Source organism: Perna viridis, chromosome 1 (assembly GCF_037379345.1).
Source record: "Perna viridis isolate PV_CMFRI_1.1 ecotype Kerala chromosome 1, ASM3737934v1, whole genome shotgun sequence".
Lineage (NCBI taxonomy): Eukaryota > Metazoa > Mollusca > Bivalvia > Mytilida > Mytilidae > Perna > Perna viridis.
Window position 1 is genome coordinate 20,191,603 of NC_142445.1, and position 19,488 is coordinate 20,211,090.

Here is a 19,488-nt window from a genome sequence, read left to right on the forward strand (position 1 = left end):
TTCTGTATTAAATTGATAAAGTTTTGATCTTTTCGTCATACAACAGTACAAAGAACCTTTCTATCCTGTTATTAGTCTTCCAGACCTACTTATGTCTGCATTCTATGTCGAGTAACCTCTTTGGCATGTGTCCTGTGTCGTGTGTAGTATTGAGTGAACCGGGACGATATTTTATCCAAAGCCGTATTATATAGTTTGCTTTAGTAAGTAAAGCTATAGATAATACTACTAAAGTGCTTGTCAGAAATTAATTATTTATTGCTAATGATTCAATTATCTTTTATTTTTGACAGTCGTTTATTATTTTATTTAATAGCGCCATGTGAGTAGTTAATTTATTCTTGGATGTATACAATCAGTCGTGTGAACATAACTACACATTGCACATGAAGAAAGTTGAATGAGCAACACATCTCATTACCTTTAATAATTGGTACGCTAGTTTACTTTTTGTATTGCATAAGTAAATACTTAAAAACCTGCAGCTGATATGGAAGGAAAATCAAGGAAAGAGTAATCAAAAGAATGCAATCCTGGGACAAAGACCAGACATGGAAAACAGACATACACAACAAAGAACATAAAGTAACTAAAATCATACATACAAAGTAACAAAAGCCAATGAGCAACTCGGACTCCACTAAAAACTGGGAGCATGGACCAAGAAATCAGGATTAGATCGTCAAAGAAAATGGATATACTAAACAAATAATATGTATTAACCATTATAACAAGCACATAGAAAACAAAAGTGACAATCTGGACTCCGATAGGGAAAGCGTCATCTGTTTTTCTAGACACACCCTCAGAGTTCCTCATAAAATATCACAGCAGGGTATAATAATGTTTGTTTGCATATATATGGGTAATAAGTGTAGTAGAACGTTAAGCCGCAAATAACTTAAATAGGACTCAAAAAAATGTAATAGTAGTTCATTAAACGTTTTGCTGCATTTAGTCATATCAAAACTAAAGAAAAACAGATGAATGGACAAAAAATGGACAAAAAAGTTCAATTTGGAAAAAATGTACAAGTGGTGTAGCCTGAAGGAAAGTGTTACGATTTTTTTAAACGTTTCAGCGAATGATTTGAAGGATCAACACACAAAGTTGAAAAAGCAACATCAAAATATACTATTTTATTAGCCTCATATGCGTCAATTTGAAGTTTTATCACTGGTATCACTATAGGTTGTCAGTCAAGTACTTGAAGTATTTGTCCAGTTAAACTCATATCAGTTTGGCCTTCAGCAGTTTTCAAATATAAACGTCACTTCTTCGCAGTTGGTGATCTAGTTAAGTAAATTCATACTACTCATGAATTATTTTCGCCAGTCAGACGTTGCTTCTCATATGGGTAATCATTGATTTATATTAGAAATTTAAATGTAAATTTTTATGTTAACTGGCCGTATTAGCCACCATGAGTGGCTTCGGGCAGTTGTCAGTTTTATAAATAATCAACTATAATTATGTCTGATTTTAGCGTTAAATTGACACTTTTAAACCTAATCGTTTAAAATCCTATCCCATGGGATGATTACAAGAATACACGCACTAACTAGAGGTTCGTTTATTAGATAAAGCAATCAGCAATTCAAGTACAAACTTATAAGATATCAAGCTTCAAATAACTAAACAGCGGTACCGTGTGGTTAACACGATTCCATTTCTATTGAAAGCAAAAGGAATGGATACCAATGTAGATATCATGCTTAGATGCAAACTTTCAGGAGGAAGGGTAAAAAAAAACATACACATGCTCACTGTCATTGTTATGTTAAAACATTATGATAATCAAGTAAATACGGCTGCGATTTTTCCTTTTATCATTATCTGTCTTCATAACAATACTATCTGGTTCCTGTCCTATTCAACATGTACTTTTAATCAGTTGATCAAGTATTTCTTCAGCACTCTTGTTAACTTTCGGTTGAAGTATACTCATGAAGGATCTAATTTTTAGACTCAAGGTCTACTGAGAATAATGAACCCAGAAATGATTTAGTCGACTTAAGGACAATGGGCCTCGAGGACGTGACGACAAACCATCATCGCAAGGAACAAGGTGACTTTTTCCAAAGCTTTTTATATCTATTTTTTATAAAAAAAGGGTACACACAAAAATGACGGACCTTCACATGTCAATCATAAAATTTAAGTATGTAATTTATCATCAATATCTGTCTCACTCTGACATCTGTTTCTATTTTGCAACGCGAGAAGGTGACAGATATGAAAATCAACATTAATGGCGTAAATATTAGCTTGATTTCGTGTGGCTTTTGTAATATCAAAAGTATTTAATGTTATGATCCCCTATTAGATTATTTTACACTTACTTAAAATTTCACACAATTTCAAAAGCTTTTCTTGTTGAAACTGAATTCTTTACACTATTTTAAACATTTAAGTTTTACTTGACAAGATGCCTTAATTAAGACGAACAGGGCGATACATAATGTCTACGAAAGATGACCAACATGCATAACTCTCTGGTAACAAGTTATACAAGCGTGGTAAGGAACAAAAACCAAATTTTATTTGAAATTTACGAATCATCTTTTTGTGATGAGAATAGTTTATAGTTCGACTACCCCGGACTTGACTCTTTATGGGCAACTCGGCGGGTGTTTCAAGAAAAGCAGAGGACGCTTACCGTACCGGTGCACCTGGTGCATGCTCATAGTTTTAAGTGGAGTCCGAGTTGCTCATTTGCTTTTGTTACTTTGTATGTCTGATTTTAGTTATTTTACGTTCTTTGTTGTGAATGTCTGTTTTCCATGTCTGGACTTTGTCCCTGGATGACATTCTTTTGATTACCGCTATAACCTTGGTTCCCTTGATTACTCTTATAATTGAAATACATATCACATAGTTGGTCAAAAGAGTAATCTAACTAGAAAACTTTCATTGCAATATTTTCATAACAAGTCAGATTAAGCAATTAATTATAATTATTAACTCCTGGAATCGGAACTGACACACACATTTTTTTTCCATTTTGCTCTATTTTTTCTTAGAAACCATCATTTTGGTATTGAAAAAACAATCCTACCAGAATGGTACAAACACATATCTCATCGACGGCACTTTCTCCTTACGTTATCTTATATTTTTCGTTTTAGATATAGTACCTTTATAACATAACATATAACTTTGGTTCCCTTGATTACTCTTTTACATTACAGGCTTGTATTAAAAAGGATACGTACGTTTTTTTTAATATAATTCTAAACAAGAGACACGTTTATATGAACATTGATATTTCTTTAGCTCCTTGGACGTATCTTATCTAAAACTTCATTTTACTGGACTTCATGTTAAAAGGTATGTCTGTAGATGATACCAATGTTAAACATGTAGAGATATTCCTTGCTCGATAATGTTGACATAATGAACGTATGATGACTGACCACTGCCATATTATGAATGACAACTACAAATAATTCTTGCTTCGTGAATCATAAAATTGTCATGGGCCAAATACAAATAATGCTTATGCTTACAATGGGATCGGTGTACTTATTTGCAAATAAAACAAAGCCAGGGGGAATACGTGTTTAAGCATAGTCATGTATAATATGTGGTCGAGATATTTTCTCAATTTAGCTTGAAGAGTAACATCACCGTTACTATATTTGTGATGGGATCGATGCAGAAGTCTAAAACAAATGTGCCTGCACGAGCAGATGACAAAAATAAACAAAGTTTATCTATTATGGCAAAGACTCTGGAATGAAAACATTTTATAGAAACTTATGAAGAGTATATTCTTATAAAGAGCCTAAATATATCATACCAAACACAGTGAAAACTATTCGAAATAAATAAGCCTCAATAAGTCTTATAAGACAGAAACGGAAAGAAGAGAGAAACACTGTAGGAAATTAGGTCACAATACATAAATATACCATCACAAGAAGAAATGCGGATGTTACAGAACCATGTTTCAATTAAAACTATATTATAGGAAGGACATTGGAGACATGGATAAGTGAGGATGTTATGAATGGAATAATGCACTGGTATTGTTTTAATAGCCCTATGACATTTCCTTTATATCTCATTCATTAGATGATGCCCATTGATAAGGTAAATAATGGGTATTTTGATACAACATCCGTCTTCCTTAGGAAGTTATCTTTAATTATTTTCTTAATGGAGAGTACACCCAGCGGATGTTTACTGGTTTTAATAAGAAATTCATTTTTATTGAAATGAACAGATTCTCTTAATTACTTTAAACCATAATGACTTTGATATGGAAAATATTTAATAAAAGAAGCATTGATTATTAAACTGAAATGTTAATAGAATCAAACTATGGAAGGTATTGGGAAGCTAAAATTGGATGGACACAATTATGAACAGTAGTGAAACAACACTAGCTAGTTAAAACATCTCGGGTACAAATCTTTAATTTAAGAGTATTCAATCCTTTAGTCGTGGTTAATTTCGTTATAATAGAGTAACTTTTTTTCCAAGACGACATACACAAGATCTTTTTGTGATGAATTCCATTTGATATTGAAAAAAACGTTTCTCTGCGAAATGTTGAACTTACCAACTGAATGCGTAATCCCAAACATTGTGTTCTGTTGTTCAATATTTGTACAATTCCAACGCATATTGCGGAACTGAAATCGACACTCTCGAAGTCCGAGTTTAACTCCGTCACCTATTGTCACTATTGCGTCTGGTCGTTTTCGACAGATAGATCGTTGCTTTGGTGTTAATCCTGGAATTTTGTTACAAATAATACTCGATGGTAAAGCAACTACTGATGAAAGCGATCTGAAAGCAACAAAACGACCAACATAAAGTCAAACGTATTAAAAAAATAAACATAAAACAATATTTTGATATAAAGTAGACAAAAAAATTCTTTGGATCAACTATTAAACAATCTAAATTTAAAAAAAGTTTCATACATTGTTAAAAGTATTTCACTTAGTATCACCAGCATGGTCTTTTGAAGTAATGCTTTCCTTTGAACAATGAGGAGCAATCAAGCAAATATGAAATTTAATCAATGAAATATACCATGATGCATATTTTTATACTTATTTTATTCAATGACTGCATGCATATCAAATGCTTAACCTAAAATACATCAAAACATTCTAGTTTGATTTATATTTCCGTTACTGTCAATCTTTCTAATGCATATTCAACTTCCCGTCCAAGCGTTGGCAGATATCATGCATAATTATTAATTTAAATTTCAGCATTTTTTTCCTCCTTGCAGGTCTTTAACGGAGGAAACGTCATAACACATGGACTATAAATTCCAGTGGAGTTAAGAAGATGTTTGTACGATAGAAATTCTTGAAGCGTCATAAAAGCGCCTTGGTGTTATGGATTCCTTTAGAGGTAAATTTGTCGACAAGTTTCTATGATTTATGGATAGGGGTCTTAATTTATATATCATAGTTTAGTAGACACCTATAAATGTTGTTAGATCGTTATCAAAATGGGAATTTGTATTTACAAGTCATGTATCATCTGATATCACCTCCATCTCGAAAACATTCGGCTGATAATAGATCTCATGTTCTCGAGTAATTTAGCGCAATATATAAAATTAAGTTGTGGTAATTTCTACCCGCATCATTAATAAATAAAATTGCACAAGCGACAAAAAATAAAAAAAGCAATAAATTCAGAAAACATAATGTACAAAATTTCAGCGAAGTTAAGGTATTAAGATTAATTGAGGGTAAACAAATTTTTAAGAAATAGACGTGAAAGTGAAGTAAAATTTTAATGTTAGGAATAAAATGACGCATAAATTGCTCGTCCGAGTCATATTTGAATACATTGATTTCTTACAACCAAACATTTTCCAGTAAACTTTGATGAACTGTATAAAAGCTTTGCCACTGTTAATGCAAGAACTGTATATTAATAGGGGAAGTAGTGTATGCATTGTAATCCTATACAAAGAATCATGATTGTTCTCAATGTTAATTATATAAACCGACACTTTGTTTTACTTTGTCCTATGACATAAAAGAGACAAACTGAATAACTGTGTGTGGATTCATTTTTTTGTATCTAGGTTATTAGTATTTAAAAGTTTAAAATCAAACCATAGTACTAAAATTTGAAACGATACAAAAAATATTTTCCTCACAATGTCAAGTACTTAAATTTAACAATCAAAATATTTTCGAACCTAAAATACCAAAAAAAAAATGAATCCATATTATTAAAGTTATTATAATAAATCTTTGAATACCGATTACATGAGTTAATACCACACTAGCTCTGCATATGTATATATGATGCTTGGCTTCCTCTTAAACTGACCTTGGGTTCCAATTACTCTTAGAAGGTCAGTGTGATGTAAGTACACTAAACAACCATTAGACTATTATAGTTATAATTATTATATAGACTTCATTCATCATCGTTAAAAGATATTTCATAATTAATTTGAAAATGTCGCCTTCCGATGTTGGTGATCTAAAGAGGCTTTATTTTTTAACATAATTAGATGAAAGAGTCTACAATTTAAATTGATATATGTATGAAATAAGGCTGACAATTTTTCTTATATTTCATTTTTGTATTGTTGTTCACTGTAAGAGCCAGTAATAGTAGAAGACTGGAAATGGTAGTAAACTATCTGCTTAACAATAGGACGTACAAAATGCATGTCTTTTTCACTATAATTATTTTCTGTATGAATGGTGTTTATTTCAACAGCCTAACCAAATATGTCAGCCTTTATTTTTTACTCGTTTAAATGTGTAATTCATAATGGGAATCACTTGAAAGATATTTTTGTGTCTAAGGGCTGACTTTACGCGGTTCGTGATGGGAACTGAGATTAAAAATTCGACCACCCTCAAGTAAAAAAGGCGAGCAAATTGCAAAGAAACGTTAAATCTCCTTGATATTTTAACATCTTTATTTATGGCTAATTATGAAGCAAGTTATAGATATTTTGAATATACATGTTACATACGAATCATTCGAACCAGAATGGCTGAAAAATACAATGTGTGACAAATATGAACTTCAATTTTACGTCAAATTTTAATGAAAGGTATAAGCATAATATATTAGTTATTGAAAAGACTATACACATGTGCATTTATACCTTAAGAAAGTACAAATTAAAAAAAAAGATCGAGTGACTTGTTTACTTCAGATACTCACAGAAAATTGCCGTATACGCAGTATGTAAAGTAAAGAAGTCCCAAATGAAACTTCGTATGGCGACTAGCTCCCATTCTCTCGGTCGCTATACATTCTCATTTCTTCTCTACCACGGGTACATCAATGGAAGACATAACACTTCATAACAGTGTACACAAATTGCTATATATCCACTTGACAAACAAGTCTATATTACTTTATTTCAATAGGTTATGTTAGAAGCTTCAATGCAACATCAGCTTATTGGTTCTTAATTTTTTAGACAGCTAAATGTCTTTGTCAGGTTTCTCAACTGTGGATAATTGTCATTGGTGGAAACGCTTCAGTTGACAAATTGCTCCACCCCTTTTACATTATAAACAGCATAAAGTTATTGACAATAGTATCGAAACACAAGGCTCATCTTTAAATATATGTATATATATCCATATCGTTACTGACAGTCATGCAGTGAAGCGTAACACCATAGTACCGTTACGTAGACCATATAAGGTGTAATAGATAATATGAAATACGTGTTTTAACAACGAGTCGGAGTAATATGAAATCAGTCCAAATTTTCTTCGTAACTCAATTAATTTAAGTTTTCTTTTCTTAATTTCAACGTGAATGGCTTACTTTCATGTAATCGAATTCGTTGCTAAATTAAACAACGCCACGGACCGCATAAATGATCTTAGATAGTTTTAAATACATACGTATAAATAATCACAAGCGTGCAAGAAAATATAACGAATTGACTAAACGAGGATAGTTTTTTAAGCAAAACGATTGTCTTATCAATTTAATATTTCATTGATTTATATGTATAATAAATATGCACGGAACTATGGTATTTATGAAAGGTAGTTGTGTGCATTGCATTTTTATGATGAAACTATTTATTCTATTAAGATTTAAATAAATATAATTTTAAATGTAGTACACAACAAAACCGACTCTAAACACTTTACTGATTTTCACATTGACAACAAATACTAGTACCATTTACAGTAATTCAGAAACAAAAGGCACAAAGTAAGGAAATTTCATTTTTACCCACCACATTTGGTCATTAGAATATTAAATAAAAGACAGTTATAAACATCATCCAAATGCACCTGAGCCCGTTGTTTAGATGAAAATCATTCTTAATATCTCGGAGAAACAGTTTAACATCGGGATACGTTTCGGGGTGAGAAATTCATTATCCTCCCTTCATAATTGAACTTTTAAAATAAATCATTCAATCAGAAACTAACAACATTAAAAGTATTCATTAAATGAGTTTTGAAAGGGATTTAAACCACATTTAACATTGTACAACATGAGATATTTATAACGTTCATAGATTTCTCAAGAAATAGCTATAGACCATTTTAACAAAAGCAACACTCCAAAAATGACTGTTTCTTCTGCTCCAAAACCTAATAACAATGATAAAAAGATGTCATCAGTTTTATTGAAAGAGATCAAAGTGGTTCGACGCCTTCAACAGTATACACTGGAAGTTCATTCCTTAAAAAGTGATAAAACTATTCTTAAAATCAAAATGCCAGTAAAATAAAGCACAGTAAAGATCCTAATTCACTATTAGATATTTTTCCGTGTTTGTTTTTCAATAGAGCGTTTTAGAAAATATGCTCATTATCATATAGGGATGATCGAATACGAAAAATGTATGAATTAAACTTTTAAAGGCACTGCATGATTTACTGGATTGATAAAGATAAATGTTACAGTGCCTGGGTTCATGGGCCCATTTTAAAGCCCGCTTTGTTACTTAATGACCGAAGAAGTGTCATAGAACCATAACAGTCCTTTAATTCATATGATTCTGTTTTCGGTTAATTGGCGGTTTTTTTTCCATAAGAGTTAAGGATAAGAACTATGTAATAGTTTCCAGTCAAATGATTTTTTTTTTAGTATTGTCACCCTTTTTGTCGAAAGCCAAATATTTAAAACATCGATTTCGGGTCTGGTTGCTGGCTAAAACACAAACGAATAGCAGACAATCATGCCTTTGGAAGGCAACAGGGTTGATTATCGTTAATTAATCTAATTGTAGTTCACACTATTTTTTTTTATCAGTCGGCCATATTTTTGAAACCCTTTACATTCATGTAAAGATATATTATAGGAGTTTTAGAAAATCTGTAAGTATGGGACATTTTGAATATCACATGGAGATAACACGAGATATGTGTACTTATTAAATTTTCCTACAAATAGCATAAGATTTCATAACCAAAGAATAGAAAATTGTCAACACTAAGTCCAAAAAAACAATGGCTCGGTTTGTATGCCAAATCTATTTCATAAATCGTATAATAAAAAGTTGGACAAAAACGTGCTTTAATAATCAGTGTGAACTAAAGATATATATTTATTTATTAATTTACATACTTATTTGTATATATGAATATGCACCGCCAAGCGTTTTGAGACCGTACAATACCAATTGCGAGGGGGCCATGCAAAGATTACAGAAAAGGCATCTTACTTTTCTAAGAAATTGAAGTCCCCTTTAATATGTAACATGCTGTCGTGTTTCGTTTAATTTTTTTACTAAACGTTGGTATAGTGCAATAAGAGTTTTTAGGCGGGCGACATTTCGTGCTTGCAACCCCTAATGGCTAAACAATTAAATTTCCTTTCAAGACTATGTCACTGTTCAATTGGCATTCTCGATTAAAATCATACACAAAGAATAACAACTACAACAGATAATTTTATAACAGGAAGAACGTATACGAGTTACTCATTTGAGAAGGCGACAAAATATGCATTATTTGAAATGATTTAGGAATGTTAATATTTTCATTGACGTTCGGTCACACATGTACATTTCAATCATTTGTATCTGCATTATCTATATTGCATCGAACTACCCACAGTTGGGAAGATCTTAAATGAGTACACAAATGTACCCACTGAAAAAAAATTATGGATTTGTACGAAAATTGTTCCTATTTTGGATGATTTATTAACCCTTAAAAGTCTCCAGGTGTTCAAAAAATAGCATAAATGATGATAAAATCTCTTTAGATAATGTATATAGACTCATTTAAGTAAAATGTTTTAAAAGTAAATTGTATGTCTTCCAGCTCATTATAATGTTATGCAAGAGAAAAATAATACAAATAGAAATCAAATAAATCATTCGGTTGTTTCAATTCTCACTTATTTTCATACATCAAAATTCATTTATCAAAACTGTTATGCAGTCAAACAGCAAAACACATTTTATGCAAATTAATTGCAAAAACATTAGGCGTGAAAATTGTAAAGATGTACAAAACACACATTTGTCCTGTCAAGCCCATCGAACAATATTAGTTAGAAAATTATTTTCTTTTTTTGAGGTTGTGAATAACTTTACATTTTAACTCGTTGTTTGCAAGAGCAGGTTAAGAAAAAAATGAATATTTTTCGTTGTGTAAAAGGTCTAAAAAATTGTTTGATGTCCACTATTGCTTAGTGTACGCAATCATCACTGACTGACGAACATGTTATGCTTCACGTGGAACTATACATGATTTTTTTAAACCCTCTTAATAAAATGTTGCAATGTATACCAAAATTAAACATTACAAGAAAATTTCATTTCAGATAGAAAAAGTTAAAAAAAGACTTTGCGAAATTGAGCGGAAGACGTATAATTGCAAGCAGGAAACGGGACTTAGAAAATTTACAGATTGTTTGTTTGTTTGTTGGGGTTTAACGCCCGAGCAGCAATATTGCAGCTATACTCAGGCGATGAACATGAAGTTGATGATAAAATGAACATGAAATAATGATGAAATGAAAAATGGGGTTATGGGGTCGACAAATTTTGATTGCAACTGTAAATAGGGAGAGGTGGGCAGGGTTGGGCAATTTAGCCTTCTCTGGCGGAGCCCTATGGTTCCTACTCCGGGAGAATACAACAGTCGGTTTTTTTATCGTGCGAGGAACGTGGCATCTTTCCCAACACGGTGCACCACTATGGTTTGCGGTCAGGTTTTCCGTATTATAGCCTAACAACCCTAGCATGTAACACACCAGCGGTACACAACCCAGTTGCTCTGTGGGCAGAGCGCCCTAGCCCCCAGCTAAGGTTCTGAGTACTATTTATCATTAACGACAAGCTTAGCGCTGCTGTAGGCCTATTCTTTTGACATCCGGACCTGCACGGGTGGAAAAGTTACAGAAAAGTTAATGTAACGTCGGTAAGTTCTTGAAGAACATACACTTATCACACAAGATATTTACCACATGCGAAAGAGTTGTTACGTTAGAAAAAAAAACCTCTATAACCTTTGCCGCAAACCTAAGTCATACGTATGGATAATGAATGACGTCCGCCTTGTTGTTCACGAGTTTGTCAAGATATAAGGAAATCTTAGCAGATTCCATCGATCCCATTGTCCTTTCTCTCATATCCTGACAAATGTGATAGAAATAATCACCGATTTTTGGATTGTTAATGATAAAACATTTTAATAACGGAAAATTGTATACAGTAACTAGGTGATTATCAAAATAATTCTAAAACAGGTCTTCAACAATAATGACAACAGCACGGGAACACAGTAAGTTCTCCTTACAAACGTAAATGCATGTTATTATGTGTAGTGTCACAGGAAATATCGAACACAATGACATCTTTAAAGTTTATTGTACATTGTAAATTGTATTTCTTTAATTAAGAAATATAAAAAGCATCTACTTATAGCTTTGTATTTTTTTCTTTTGAGGAGAAACAGATGTACTTAATGATGTAGACCTGGGGTATGGGACATAACTCTTGAAATCAGTGATATGTTTGCATCATATTTATTTTCATCAAAGCGTATCAAGCTTTCATTTACAATAGAATGAAATAAATCCGATTTCCTTTGATGCTTAGATGATGAGATTGATGAAAAATACTTTACATAAACGTTCCAATGATTTATCGAGATATGTGCCTTACCCTTGGTCTACCTCCTTAATCTCTTGTTTGTTTGTTTGTTGGGGTTTAACGTCCGAGCAGCAGTATTTCAGCTATATTCAGACGATGAACATGAATTTGATGATAAAATGAAAATAAAATGATGAAATGAAAAAGAGATGGGACACAAGGACACGGTGCACCACTATGGTTTGCGGTCAGGTTTTCCGTATTATAGCCTGACAATCCCAACATGTAACACGCCAGGGGTACCCCATTCCACCACCTGAGACACACAACCCAGTTGCCCCGTGCAGGTCCGGGTGTTAAAAGAATAGGCCTGCAGCAGCGCTAAGTTTGTCGTAAAAGGCGACTAAATAGTGCTCAGAAACCTAGCCGGGGGCTAGGCGCTCTGCCCACCGAGCAACTGGGATGTGTGCCCCAGGTGGTGGAATGGGGTACACCTGGCATGTTACATGCTGGGGTTGTCAGGCTATAAAACGGAAAACCTGACCGGAAACCATAGTGGTGCACCGTGTTGGGAAAGATGCCACGTTACTCGCACGTTAAAGAACCCTGCTGTGGTATTCGATAGGAGTAGGAACCTTTGCGCTCCGAAACAGGAGGCTAAATTGCCCGACCTTACCCATCCCCCCTTTTTCTAGTGGCAATCAAAATTTGTCGACCCTATTATCCTTGTGACCCATCCTTTTTTTCATCATTTGATGTTCATTTTATCATCCATTTCATGTTCATTGTCTGAATATAGCTGAAATATTGCTGCTCGGACGTTAAACCCCAACAAACAAACAAGCTCTGCGGGCAGAGCGCCCTAGCCCCGGCTAGGTTTCTGAGCACTATTTAGTCGCCTTTTACGACAAGCTTAGCGCTGCTGCAGGCCTATTCTTTTAACACCCGGACCTGCACGGGACTCCTTAATCTCAATCTACCGAGACAACACAAACATAAAATTAGTGAAAGACTTTCAAGTCATGATAATTCTAACGATTTGTTTCAAGCTTTTTGTAGTTTTTTTAAGTATTGATGCAAGTAATTTGGGAAGATGTCATTCTTATATAGCGTAGAGAATAATGACTTTTTAGCAAAGTCTCACCCTTCAAGTGCGTATTACCAGTCATTGAGAAAATAGGTCTTCCTATAAGACAGACATGGCAGACCATTTCCACATCTAAGGAGGTACAACCAAAACTACTGTGAAATATATATGTAACAGGTTCTTATGAAGGGTAATAATAGAATTACTGAACTAATAATATCAAAAGTAGTCTAAAGGAATAGTGAAAAGTAAAGTTCGTATAGCAGATATGAATATCAAGGAAAAAAACGGAAAGTTGGAAACCACCGCAATGGTCCTGACTTGGTACAGGCGTTTCTAAATGAAAGGTTGGTTAAGCCGATTTTTTAACGCTAACCCTCCCGCTTCCATTATGGTTCATTATTCCCGTTTTTTTTTAATAAATAAGCACCGAAAAATACCACCAATCAAAATCGGTAATATCAGTAATCAAATATTTCATAAAATAATGGATTAACAATGTCGTTAGATGCAGAAGGAAAACAAGAAGATCAGAGTTCAAACGGTTATCAAAGGAATATAACCCGAAGATAACGAACAGGGAAAATAGACATATACAATAAAGAACATGAAATAACCAAAGCAATACGTGCAAATAAACAAAATCAAATACGCCATCTGGACCCACGCCACAACTTTACTTTCTTTTTCTTTCTCTATAACTGAACAAAAACTGACAAACTGAATACTTATCATATATTGGTTTGTTCATGGAATACAAATGAAATGAAATGATAAGCTCTTCCCTCTGCAGATTTAACCTTGAATATGATTTTTGCATGTCATTATGGCAAAGTTCTCTAGTAGTACAAATGTGTGACTACACATTGTATTACTAAACGATGGAACTAAGATGAATCGAAATGTATGAATTACACGTTAAGAATGACATTCATAGACTATATTAGTATTGCACGACATATTTCCATTCATATTTTAGATTAATGAGTTACAAATATACGAGAAAATAAACTGCAAACAACAGTGTTTTGAGATGTTTTTGTGGTTGACTCATTCAAAAGCATTTTGATATTGACAGATAAGCAAACATTTTAAAGTCGACAAAAGGTTAAGACAAGTTAGGTTAACAACGAAAGGGTTACATTAACGAAAAGGTTGTAAAAAGCTTGCATAAAGTTGTAGAAAAAAACAAAACTTAAAATCAAGACTAGAAACTTACAAGGGTAAAACGTCATTGTTTTACCAGTAACATTCTTATCATTCAAGATTTTGAAAGCAAAGGTCATAATGACAATTATAATAAGTGAATCATAAACAAGGAATAAAAACATACTATGGTGTAAATTTACGAACAAGTCATAACGCTAAGTTCTAGTTATTGTTTATCATGTTCAGGGTTTCATATCTGCATGCAAGTCTTTCCAGGAAAGGTGTTTGTTGACTTTTCTATTCAGTGTGCAATGGTAACATTACGTCACAAACAGGAACAATGATTTTTCACACGCATTTCACCTGAATTGAGCAAATTAAATTCGTGATAGATTTCATGCGAAGTTACGGTGAATCGATCCTTCACGTGAAAATCACATGAGCTTTTCACATGAAGTTCATATTACGTACATTTAAGGTGACAATCACGTTAATTTCGTGTAAATACAATGTGAAGCTCGATTCACATGAAAATTCCTTGAACAATATTTGCCAGTGTATGAATTTTTACGATGATAACAGAATTTCACATCACGCCAATTTTGTTTCAAGGAAAAGGAAGAAGTATCGAGAGTGCAAACTAGAGGAAATCGATTGACCGAGCAATAACCGAAACATTAAAATCATCAAAATACGAAAAACGGAACGTAGACCACAAAAGGACCACCTAGACATTACCCCTAACGGACCTAATACCCCGCAGCCTGTTGAACTAATGTGGACACACGATTCATACTGAACCACAACCAGTACAGTTTTTGCTGTTAAGGACAACACAATGGCATAAAATGACTGCAAATTTACCTTAAACATAAATTCCTGATAGTATACACATCCTAATATGGTAATATAACACCCCAATAAGTTTCGTTAGAATCCTGCATGTCCTTTCGAATACCACAGCACGGTTCTTTCACGTGCGAGGAACGTGGCATCTTTCCCAACACGGTGCACCACTATGGTTTGCGGTCAGGTTTTCCGTATTATAGCCTGACAACCCCATCATGTAACATGCCAGGGGTACCCCATTCCACCACCTGGGGCACACGGTTAGGCTAGGTTTCTGAGCACTATTTAGTCGCCTTTTACAACAAGCTTAGCGCTGCTGCAGGCCTATTCTTTTGACACCCGGACCTCCACGGGGCCACTTTCACAATTAAGCCCGAACATAAATTCCTGACAATATGCACATCCCAATACGGTAATCTATCATCCCTTTAAGTATCATGAAAATCCTGCTAGTCGTTAAAGAATAGTTGCGAACAACGCATGAGACTAAGTTTTGCAGAAAACACGCCTTGGTTCAACAGCCGCCATTTCTAAATTTTTTATCCAAACATAAATTCCGACAATATGCACATCCCAATATAATAATCGTTCATCCCTAATTTTTATAACAATCCTGCAAGTCGTAAAAAAGGATTTGCGGACAACGCATGAGACTAACTTTTGCTGAAAACACACCTTAGTGCAACAGCCGTCAATTCTACATATCATTATTGTTCAAACATAAATTTTTAACTATATGCACATCCCACAAAGTTTCATTACATTGCTACAAGTTGCTAAGAAAAGACAGACAAGGTGAAACATATATATCCCCCAAACTTCGTTTGCGAGGGGGTTTAAAAAGTACACAAAAATGCCAACAGCACAAGACCCCTCAAAACCGTGGGTGAACTCAGGTACTCCAGAGGGACGGCGTTTCTTGCTACTTACAGGATACCATGCGTGCTATCCGTTGAAAGTCGGGTTCGGTGATGTGGATTGATCGCTGATCAATTTTATAAAAGACATTTCATATTGGCTACTCAGGTCATTGTGACGACTGAAGCATTATCAACATGTCGAATTAAAACTATGGGCCACATAACCTTGATCGTATTTTCCAGGCCTCCATTGAAATTTCTAGAAAGGCAAAATAAGTCTTCAAAACTGCTGTTTTAAGTCTTTCATTGCATAATTGGACATTTATTGACATCAAATCTAATAGTGTAATGGACCACATATGAATGTTCAGTGGCAAATACTATTTAATGTTTGAATTTCAGTTAGTGGTCACTCCATGACATTTTGTGTAAAAAGATTTATAATAAAATAAAAAGCAATCTAAGTAAGTAAATTATCATTGGTGTGAAACATTTCCGGTGGCACCTGGCAAAATTAACTCCCATGTCATTTTATCTACCACAAATGTGTATAAATAAAAAGTCTAAAGAATGTGGTATCACAAAAATCTTTTGAGTATGACATAGCTATTTTAACCATTTTTAAAATATAAACAGTTCTCCTATTTGTCAAGATATGTAATTGATTTCATCATTAACATTAAATCTAACAGACAATTCATAAAACTGACAAAACCATTACAAGTATATCTTTGATTTACATCAGACTTCGCATGACGTTTTCAACACATAGGCCATTTCCTTTGATACATATCGGGAAGACATTCCGATCGAATTGCACAAATTCCAAAGATAAAAGCAAATCTTTTGTCAGAAAAATCGACAAAAATGTCGAAACGGTCATGCATGTAACAGCCGATCAAGAATACGTAATTTTCACTTTAAAGAATGGTTGATAAGTATTGTTAAAGTAATCAATGTTAGAAAATGTGAATATTGAGAAGTGCAGGTAATTACTGATTGTAACCTACACCTGTAAACCAATACCTAGTAAACACTGCAATAATAAAATAGGAGTGACTTGATTGTAAATAAATATTTCTTTTAATGAAACCGTAGACATGTGCTTTCATTATTTATTCCACCCTCCAATGTTATGTGCAAGCGGTTTAGTATGTAATGTGACATCAGTATTATTTTAAAAGCTTACTTTTAAAATCTTGGATCTTTGTGTCTTGCAACATCAACCATAAGTGTTAAAGAGTAATCAAGAGAACCAAGGTTATAGCGGTAATCAAAAGAATGTAATCCATGGACAAAGACCAGACATGGAAAACAGACATACACAACAAAGAACATAAAGTAACTAAAAACATACATACAAAGTAACAAAAGTAAATGAGCAACTCGGATTGCAGAATTGATTCTAACAGTCATGATTTTGTTCATATGGCACCTGATATATCTATTCTACAAATCTGATTTTTAACTCCATCTTTGATTACACATTTCTTGTGAATTCTTGAAAATAAAATTTCAACACTTGTAAGGCTTATTTTCTAAGACTTTTACAGTAACGCTTCTGGAACAGGGTTATGTTGCTACAAGATTTAAGTCATCACCACAGAAGTTTTATGGTCGCCATCATGAACTCGTGGATCGTTTTAGTGTATCCATCTGCACCATGATAACTGATTTGTTAATCGTGTCATAGTTTTCCTTTCTTCGTTTGTCTACCCCGGACGTGACTTTTTATGAGCAACTCGGTGGGTGTTTCTAGAAAAGCAGAGGACGCTCACGCTACCGGTGCACCTGGTCCATGCTCCCAGTTTTTAGTGGAGTCCGAGTTGCTCATTTCCTTTTGTTTCTTTGTATGTATTATTTTAGTTACTTAATGTTCTTTGTTGTGTTTTCCATGTTTGGTTTTGTCCTTGAATTGCTTTCTTTTGATTTCCCTTCGAACATTGGTTCCCTTGATTACTCTTTCAAACTAAAACTTCTAAAGAGCCTACAGATATGAAATCATGTGACCATGCCACTTGGTTTATGTGAACAGGAAGTAAATCATTTTAAAATGTCCCTATACTTACATCAATCCTGCCGCTGAGCCACAATAAATGTTGATTGTTTAAGAGGGCATTACGGTTAACAACCCAATCATGATTCAGAACATTTGTTCTGTAGTTTCATAGAAATTGTTCTTTGAAACAATCGCCAATCCTTAGCTAAGATAGTCTCTGGTGGCCATCGTGGTTAAGTAAACGGAACCATATTACTGTATAGATTTTTTACTGAAATTGTGATCTCCATTATAGTTTTATTGGAAACTTTGAGCGACAGCAGCAACTCATTGTGCTCCTCGAACCACACAAAATGAATATAGTTTATACAGGGCCTTTGGGTCTGTTAACAGGTCAAATGCCATTGGCATTGGCACCTGTGGTTTCAGAGGAGTTGATCATAGATCCTTCATAAAAGCAATATTCGATAATCTGCATTTAACCTACATTAGTCAGGAGCACACTATGCCAAACGTTGTGGCCCTCATTTGAATCTAGGCAACTGATACCAATTAAAATGAGATTATACTTTTGACAAATTTCTAAATCAACTTTTTGTACGCAAATGTACCTTATTTCCTTATTGAGAAGTACATCTCTTATTCCTACAATCTAGTTGTTAACATGTAAATTGATGATTGTTTGAACATAAAATAATTTGTAATTTTACATGAAATAGTAATAAAATATTAATGACATATTCGTGACAATGTTGATTTGTAGAGTCTTGGACAAGTTTGTCAGATTTGAACGACACAAACTTGAAATACTCGACAGTAAATGAATGAATTTGGGAAGGGTTATAGCCAGAATTTGTTGATACTAAATATAATGTTGAAAATATTTCCATTGATTGATTGTTGTGGTTTAACGTCCGAGCAGCAATATTTCAGCTTTATTCAGACGATGAACATGAAATGGATGATAAAATGAACATGAAATGATGATGAAATGAAAAGTGGGATGGGACACAAGGATAGGGTCGGGCAATTTAGCCTCCTTTTAGCGCAAAGTTTCCTACTCCTATCGGATACCATAGCAGGGTTCTTTAACGTGCGAGGAACGTGGCATCTTTCCTAACACGGTGCACCATTTTAACACCCGAACCTGCACGGGGCGAAAAAGATATTTCCAATAAAAGACGATCGACTTGAAGAAAGAAAGGTAAAGTGGTATTTCTGGTTGGAAACCATATTGTGGAACACTAGTTTTTTTTTCGAACTAACGCAACAATTATATTCAAGGTTAAGCTAATACAATGTGTATTGCCGGAAAATATCAATTTTTTTTACCAGCTTTAGGAACAGTCAGATCGCGATGTTTCCCGAGCTGATCTGACTGTTTCGAAGCAAGTACAAGTAAATATATTAATATTTTCGGCCAAATTAAATTTGTCCAAAATATTTTATTTTTTCAGCAATCCGTAGAGCGCGGCGGTCGACAAGGGCACCTTTAAGCTTGTTACCTGTT

General features: G+C 33.8%; 1 protein-coding gene and 1 long non-coding RNA gene across 4 annotated transcripts in view; one reads left to right on the top strand and one right to left on the bottom strand.

The window, feature by feature from the left end:
- The window catches only part of LOC148627682 (protein Wnt-7b-like), a 57,237-nt gene that overhangs the window by 13,342 nt on the left and 24,407 nt on the right, over positions 1-19,488 (bottom strand). Inside the window, exons 1-3 of one of the 3 annotated variants that reach the window (XM_088577030.1) lie at positions 7,171-7,444; positions 6,977-6,997; positions 4,568-4,797 (exon numbers count right to left, since the gene is read on the bottom strand). In XM_088577030.1, coding sequence (XP_088433156.1) covers positions 4,568-4,797; positions 6,977-6,997; positions 7,171-7,244 — 325 coding nt within the window. In that variant the 5' untranslated portion in view covers positions 7,245-7,444. Of the gene's footprint in view, positions 1-4,567; positions 4,798-6,976; positions 6,998-7,170; positions 7,445-19,488 lie in introns of those variants that run through there. The other 2 variants (XM_088577040.1, XM_088577036.1) reach the window with 2 other exon arrangements.
- Positions 115-4,797, top strand: LOC148627683 (uncharacterized). Its single transcript, XR_015921347.1, has 3 exons — positions 115-203; positions 1,487-1,567; positions 1,967-4,797. It is a non-coding gene; the product is annotated as an uncharacterized LOC148627683 (long non-coding RNA).